The sequence below is a fragment of the Elephantulus edwardii genome, unplaced genomic scaffold (assembly GCF_000299155.1).
Source record: "Elephantulus edwardii isolate Elephantulus edwardi_28Jun2011 unplaced genomic scaffold, EleEdw1.0 scaffold00018, whole genome shotgun sequence".
Classification (NCBI taxonomy): Eukaryota; Metazoa; Chordata; class Mammalia; order Macroscelidea; family Macroscelididae; genus Elephantulus; species Elephantulus edwardii.
In genome coordinates this window covers 23,250,671-23,259,193 of record NW_006399768.1, presented here as the reverse complement: position 1 = coordinate 23,259,193, position 8,523 = coordinate 23,250,671, and the positions used below count along the sequence as shown (strand labels likewise).

Genomic DNA, 8,523 nt, shown 5'->3' with positions numbered 1-8,523 from the left:
ATGAGATGGATTGATACAGTGGCCTAGGGCAGTGGGCGTTGGTGCATCAGAATTAGTCAGGACACAGAAGGGTTCAGAGCTGCTGTATCTAGGGTCGCTATGCATTGTAGGTGACCCAATGGCACATAACAACAACAATAACTACAAGAGATTGCATTTGGGAAAAGTAAAGATGAAGCCAGAGCAGAATGCTGGTGAGCTCTGAAAGTAGACAGAACAAGCCAGGAGAGAATGACTGTTTGGTACAAGAGTGTGGAAGAGCCAGTCCTAGAGAAGAATATCATTCTTGGAAAGGTGGAGGGTCCGTGAAAAATCAACAGAGCTTCAGTGAGATGGATTTGCCAGTGACTACAATAATGGATTTAAGCACAGCCGAGATGGTGAGGATAGCACAGGAGTGGCCAAGCCTTTGTTCTGTTGTACATAGGGTGGCCATGAGTACCAGCTAACTTGATGGTGTTTAACAGCGAAGATATCAATATGTTTGGTGGTTAGTTGCAGTTAGTGCCATCAAGTTGGCAGGAGCAATAACTTTGTAAATTATTATACCTAACTTGGGAGAGACTGGAGAGCATTATGCTGTATGAACTAACTCGGGCCCACAAGGGTAAATATTGTATAAAACCATTATTGTATAATGAGTATAAGGATCCAGGAGGGGTGGGAAAGGCTGGAAGCAGAGGGATGTGGATGTGCAGGGGGAAGCGGATTAATCATTGGGTTGTACAACTTGATGGGAGGGGCAAGGGAAATGGAAAGAATTTTTTTAATTTGTATTCAAGTTTTGTAAATAAACCAGTACAGAGAAAAAAAAAAAAAAGAAAAGACTTGTAGTGACCGTGTGAACAGTGGATCTAAGCCCTGCCCTGCCCGTGCCATCGGAGCATCCCTGATGACTGGAGCCCACCATCACAGTCGCTGTGACAGTCTTGTTGAGGGTCTTCCCCTCCTTTGTTGAAACTAAGCCTTTCCAAGCATGATGTCCTTTTTCAGACACTGGCCCTTCCTAACAACAAAAAGCTTATTTGAAGTGCTTAGTATTTGCAACTCTTGCTTTCCAAAAGAATTAAATTAATAATATTAGTAATTATTTGATGTCACAACTGCTTTGCTTTTTCTAGCCATGGTCCCAATAAACCAATTGCTGATGATTTAAACACAACGTGATCCCATTTGTGTCAGAGTAGAACCGTGTTCCATAGGGTTTTCAGTGGCTGATTTTGCAAAAATAGGTTATCAGGCCTTTCTTCCAAGTCATCTCTGAGTTGACTCAGACCTACAGTGGTTCAGACAAGGTCACTGACAAGAGTGTGAGCCCTCTGGCCACTTGCCAGTCTAAGCCTCCAAAGGGTCTTCTCAGCCGAGAACCACACATCATGGGCAGGCCTGAGTCACACTACTGACCTTGCTGAGACAGTTCCCTGAGAATGAGACAGAGAGACATGTAGCAGTAGTGGCTGGAGGGGGCAAAGCCCTTCAGTACACTCTCCCAATTATGCTCCACATGAGACCATACAGAAAAATTGTGTGCTATTGAGGAAGAGAATAAGACCAAGCAGCAGTGTAGAACTTTGTCATGCAAACAGGTGACAATCAGCATTAGAAATGTCTAATTCTGTGTCTTTCTTCTCAACAGGATACCATGCCTGTGGAAAGGATGCGAATGCGCCCATGGCTGGAGGAGCAGATAAATTCAAATACAATACCAGGGCTGAAGTGGCTTAACAAGGTAAGCACGTCGGATGTGCGTCTATGTGCACGCACCCACGTGTGGGCAAGTGGGCATGTGAGGGAGAGATCCATTAAAGGAAAATTGTTCTTCATGTTCAAAAATCTTATGCTTATTAGTTATAAAAACAAACCCACCTCCTCAAAAAGCCCCAGAAAACATTGAGTTGCCATGTAAATGAGGTTTTGATCATCTTCTTAGCCCTAGCCTCAAGCTTGAGTTACCAGTCTCAGCTCACCTCTGGTGTTTTGGATGAACATCCAGAGCTTCTTGCTGTGTCTTTCTTCAGAGACTGTTGTCCTCTTCACCAGAGTCCTTTCCTTCTTGTCCTGCCTTTCTTGGGTAAGAAGCTGTATAGGAGCTCCAGGGCTTCGTAATAGGAAAGGCACATAGGGAGTTGCCTTTCAGTGGTCTCTGTGTAAAGAAAACTTGGTCTGTCTTTTAAAAGTTTTCTCTTTTTGCCATGATACCTTGTCCGTGTACCCAAATTTCCTAAGAAAGTAGTATTATTTATAACACGGTGCCCGGTTTTATGCATTTACATAAATGTTCCTTTGCTTTGACAACCTCCAGACTCTCAATTTATCTAGCTGTTAAAGGTGAACCAAGAAGAGATAATTTATCTGAGGATAAAATAATTTGAAAACATGTAATTATAACGTAGGAATGCAAGTGAAATACATCAAGGAATATATTAAGGAAGGAGTTTCTCTCCCACCACCACAGATGATTCTAACTCTTCTGCACATCATTTTCCCCCCCTCCTCCCTTCTCTGTGCCCCATACCTGGATTTTATTAAAAATCTTGAGGACACAATGAACAATTTAGCTAGTCAGCTCCTTCTTTGTATCAGGAACTGAAGAGGTTAGGAGCAGATTGGAGTATTGTAGCTAACAAGTGTATAGACTATTAATGGCTTGTTTATTTGGTTGGTATTTGTTTTCTTAACTAATATTACTCCTAGATTGATTTTACCTTTTCAGTTAGCAAATTTAATTTCTTTTTTTCCTTTTTTCCTCATTTGCTTTAAATCGATATTGTAGTATTTGAATCTTCCTGTAAAGTAGATTGTTGTTGTTAGGTGCCGTTGAGTCAGGTGCAACTTAGGAACAACAGGTCTGAACCTTGTTCTACCCTGGTGAAGTTTGTGTGCCATCCTCACAATCTCAGACACACTCGAGCCCACTGCTGCAGTCACTGTGTCAGTCCATCTGTTTGAGGGTCTTCCTCTCCTTCACAATCCCAAGCATGATGTCCTTCTCCAACATGCCCAAATTACGTGACATGAAGCTTCTCCATCCTTGCCTCCAAGGATAGACTTAATTTAAATATGCCGTGTATTGCTTTTATGTGGCCTTAAAAGTATAAAGTTGTCTTTAAAACTTAAAATTTATATAGCAGATGGTGAGTTTTATAGGCTTTGCATTATCTGTAGTGTTTTAGACTTAAACCCTAGAGTGGTAGTGTTTTTGTGTACAGTGAAGTCGGAATTGATCTGTAGCAGACTCTCCAGCGGGTTTTCAGAGGCATTTAATCACATGGGAGATTACCACTCCTACTCCCACGAAGCAGCTGGTGGATTTGAACTGCGTGGCTTTGGGATTGCAGTGCAGCTTGTTATATACCATTGAGTTGATAGTGACTCATAGCTGAACCTCCAGTGGGTTTCCAGGGGCAAGAAATTGTGAAGGAGGAAATTGCCTCTCTTTCTCTTACAGAGAAGCTGGTGGATTCAAACCACCATGTGCCTTTGGTTTGGCAGCACAGCTTTTTACTACTGAGCCACCACAGCTCCCTAAACCCTAGAGAGACTATAATTAGCTTCTTCCTAAAGAAAGAAATGCACAAAATCAGGGAATGGCCCTGCCTCCCTGTAAAGGGAAGTTTAAAGGGTGTGAGGAAAAGAGAAATGATAGTAAAGGAGAGTTGAAGAGATGTGTCGTTGTGTGTGATTAAATCATAGCTGGCCCTCCAGTGGGTTTTCAGAGCCTTTAAATTCTATAGGAGGAGATTGCCCAACTTTCTCCATTAGAGTGGATTCGAGCTGCATGCCTTAGGGTTGGCAGTACAACTTTTTGGCTACTAGGCCACTAGAGCTCCCTGATAAGGCCTAGAACAATAGAATTATGATAATAAATAATGCTTATGTGCTTACTCTTCTTTGCAGTGTACATGCATGAACTCACACAATATCTACTATGTGATAATTTATTTCCCTTTTACAAATGAGAAAATGAAGAGACAGTGGATGAGTAGGATTGTATTTTGATAACAAGGTACCATTACCTGTTCTTATTCCCACCATGCTTCACTGATGCTCTTAAGGTGCCATCCGTTATTACAGCTCGCTGTGATCTGGTGTAACAGAGTAGAAATGCCCCACGGTTTTGTTAGGCTGTACCATTTTGGGGATCTGTTTGCCAGGTCCTGTCTCCCATAGAACACTAGTGGGTTTGAACTGCTGTCTTTCAGATTAGCAGCTGAAGGTTTAATCATTTTAGCACCTACCTCTGTAAGTGTATCGTCGTGATTGGACTCTCGTATGTAGAGTCTCTCTGTCCATAGTGTGTTTACCGCTTTGTGTGTGGGACTAGTCTTCTAAAATATGGTGCATGATGATGTCACAGAATGTGCACAACTGCACTGCCACTGTCCCATCTAATACTAAAATTTGTGGCCTGAGTGGTCCTGGTCTTAAAATTTTTAAATGAATCTACACTTGTTTACATCTAAACATGTGTACATATAAAAAATTATCTTTGATTCCTCTCTTAAAGAGTTTCTTTTTTCCCTCCCATCAACATGAAAAGCTAGTTAAAAATTACATGTATTTTTAAAAAATCTCCTTTTAATATGTACACTTTAATGTGTACATTGTGCATCTGTTCCACCTATCTAGTTCCAGAACTTGTCCATCTAAGAAACCTTATTACCTTATTAAATAATCACTTTAAATTTCTACTCCCCCCACTATTCTCTTTCTACCAGTATGGTTTTGCCTGTTGTGGATTTTTTTTTTTGGTATGTGTGTGTGTGTAGTTTTTGTGACTTGCTTCCCCATTTAGCATACTGTTTACAAGGTTCAGCCATGTTTTGTTGTTGTTAGGTACTGCTGACTAGAGTATGACTCATAGTGACCCTGAGAATGACATATCTGAACCTTGTCCTATCCTGTGCCATCCTCACAATCTCAGACACGCTCAAACCCATTGCTTCAGTCACTTTGTCAATCCACCTGGTTGAGGATCTTCCTCTCTTTTTACTGTTCCTTCACCTTTCCAAGCATGATGTACCTCTCCTAGGAATAACATCTTCTAGCAGCATACCCAAAGGATATGAAACGAAGCTTCATCATCTTTGCCTCCAAGGAGCATCATGGCTGCACCTTCTCCAAGATGTAGCTGTTCGTTCTTGTGGAAGTTCATTCAGCATGCTTCCCCAACACCTTATAGAACACCCTCTACAAGACAGAATGACGGCAGCAATGGGCTCCTCAAGTGTGTTTGAGATTGTGTGGATGGCACAGGAGAGAGCAGTGAAAAGATTTGTTGATAATAGGGTTTCTATGAGCTGTTACTTGACTGGACAGTATCTCACAACAACACTATGGATGAATAATATTCCATTATGTGGAGATACCACATTTTTAAAAATCCATTCATCAGTAGACAGATGTTTGGGGTGTTTTCACCTTTTGTCTGTTGTGAACAATACTTACATGAACATGTGTGTACAAGCTTTTGTTTCAACGTCTTCTTTCAGTTCTTATGGATATTCGGCTGAGTATATAAATTCTGGGTCACATGGTAATTCTCTTTAACTTTTTGAAAACTACCAAACTGTTTTCTACAGTGACTCATTTATATCTCCACCAGCAGTATATATGTTTCTCGATTTTTCCACATCCTAACCAATGTTTGTTATTTTGTTTCTCATTCTTGTGGATACAAAATGGTATCTGGTGGTTATTTTGATTAATGATTAATGCAAGTGATATTAATAGTATTATTTGATAGCTGCTGCATTTTCCACATTCTGTTGGATCACCTTTCTTGGGTATGGAACAAATATGGACCTCTTCCAATCTTTTGGCCAGACAGTCTTCCAAATTCCTAGCACAGACTGGTGAACACATCCAGGGCTCCAGCTGTTAATTGAAATAAGTCAATTTGTATCCCATCAATTCCCGAGGCCTTTTTTTTTTTTTTGCCTGTGCCTTCAATGCAGCTTCCACTTCCTCTTTCATTACCATTGGCTCCTGCTCCTCACATGATACTCCTGAAATTTTTCAGTGTCTATTAGTTCTTTTTGCTACAATGATTGTGTATTCACTCCATCTTCATTGATGCTTCTTGAATCATCCAATATATTGCTCATAGGGTCTTTCAGTATTTCAACTCAAGGCTTGAATTTGTTTTTCAGTTCTCTCAGCTTGAGAAATGTAGAGTGAGTTCTTTCCTTTTCATTCTCCAATTCCAGCTCTCTGCACATTTCATATGCTTTGTCCTCCTGAGCTTCCCTTTTAAATCTTCTGTTCACTTCTTTTACTTCAGCATACTTTCCCTTTCAGAGTCTCATCTGACATCCATTTTGTGGGTTTTTTTTTTATTTTTTCTCTTTGTAATGACCTTTTGTTCTCTTCATGCTTGATATCATCCCCAAAGTCATCTGGTCTTTGGTTATTGGTGTTCAGTGCTTCAAACCTATTCTTAAGACGATCTTGGAATTCAGATGTAATGGATTAAAGATCATATTTTGGTTCTCATGGACTTGTTTTCATTTTCTTTCACCTCTCTTTGATTCTTCCATGAATAATTAATGATCTTACCCACAGTGGCCTAGTGTTGACTACTGATACTGAGCTTCTCCAACAATTTCTTCTGCAGATGTAGTCAGTCTGATTCCTGTGCAGCCCATCAGGTGAGATCCATGTGTAAATTCACCACATATGTATTTTTAAAATGAATACATCATTGAAAATACAAAATTTTATTATTCTATTTCCCACCTAATTTCTATCATTAAGCTCATATTTTCCCACTACTACTTCTTCTTCATTGTTTCCAACTTCTGTGTTCCAGTCACCAGAAAAAAATTAATGCATCTTGATGACATGTTCAGTCAATTTTGGACTTTAAGATTTGGTAAAAAGTTTAAATTTCTTCTTCTTTGGCTCTAGATATAGGAGCATATATTTGAATAATAGATGTTTTAACAAGTCTTCCTTGTATGAATATGGATAATGTCCTGTCAGTCACAACATTGTATTTCAGAATAGAAACTGATGTTTTTACTATGAATGCAACTCCATTTTTCTTCTGTTTTTCATTTCCAGCATAGTATGCCATATGATTATGTGATTCAGAGTGGCCCAACCTCGCCCACCTCATCTCACAAATGCCTAAAATGTCAGTGTTCATGCACTCCATTTCATTTTTCACAATTTCTGGTTTTCCAACATTCAAGTTATTTGCATTTCATATTCCAATTATTGCCATTATTTTCCTCATTTTGACTGGCTTAAATCTTTGCTCTACCACAAATATAACCACATTCCTCTACTGTTCATAGGATTTTCAGATGCCTGTTATTTGAAAAGTGGATGGCTAATGCTAATTCGTAATCTGTCTTAATCTGGGAGCTCTACTAAAACCTAACCACAATGAGTAACCGTTATAGCATTTGACACACCAGTGGCATATCTTTCAATGTTACAGCAACTCACAAGCACAGCAAATCAGGAGAAATATTGCTCTGGGAAAATCTGCAGTTAGGGACCTCTCCAAATTATTGCAGAGTAATGATGTCATTTTGAGGACTAAGGTGTATCTGATTCAGGCCATGGTCTTGCTTTGCATCTGAGAGCTGGACAATGAATAAGAATGACAGAAGAAGAATTGATGTTTTTGAGCTGTGGTGTTGGAGAAGTCTACTGAACATCCTATGGAAGACCAAAAGAAACATATGTTTTGTTTTTTCTTAGAGAAAATACAGCCAGAGTGCTTGTTGAAGGTAAAGATGATTACACTTCGCCGTACATACTTCCGGCAGCTTGCGAGGAGGGGCTATTCCATGGACCTGATGCTTGCAAAGGCAGAGGGTTGACAAAGGAGAGGAAGACTCTTAACTAGATGTATTGGTACAGTGACAACTGCAGTGGGCTCTAGTGTGTCAAAAAGTGTGAGGACGGCACATGATAGAACAGGATTCAGACTTGTTTATTTGGTCATTTTGGGTCATATGCATCTAACAGCTAACAACAATTAAAGGGTTTGAGCAACTTCTTGTTCAGTGTCTGCACAGACACATTATCACTGCATCTTAAAACTGAACTATGATCAGAATCTCTTTCAATTTTAGAATGAACTTCATAATGTTTACTTCTTAACATTTTTTTGTTGTTGCTGTTTTTAGACATCTTTTATTCATTTATTAAGAATTTCTCTCAAAAGGCAATAATGAATGCATGGAATCCAAAGTCTCTGTAAATGTTCATTAAAATTAATAGTAAAAACACATGCCCATGTTTATTGCCACTTTGTTCACAATAGCAAAGAGTTGGAAACAACCCAAGTGCCCATCAACCAACGAATGGATAGAGAAACTCTGTTATATTCACAAAATGGAATACTATGCTGTATTGAAAAACAAGGAACTCATGAAATAACAAAATGGGTGAGCCTGGAGGACATATGCTGAGTGAAATAACTCAGTCACAAAAGACAAATATTGCATAGGACCACTGTTATAAAACGGGACTGACATCAGAGTTAAGGGAAGACTGAGAAAGGGG

General features: G+C 39.6%; 1 protein-coding gene across 1 annotated transcript in view; it reads left to right on the top strand.

The window, feature by feature from the left end:
• Window positions 1-8,523, top strand: part of IRF2 (interferon regulatory factor 2) — a 156,087-nt gene that overhangs the window by 80,956 nt on the left and 66,608 nt on the right. The window contains exon 2 of the mRNA XM_006882233.1: window positions 1,637-1,729. Coding sequence (XP_006882295.1) covers window positions 1,643-1,729 — 87 coding nt within the window. The 5' untranslated portion in view covers window positions 1,637-1,642. The remainder of the gene's footprint in view (window positions 1-1,636; window positions 1,730-8,523) is intronic.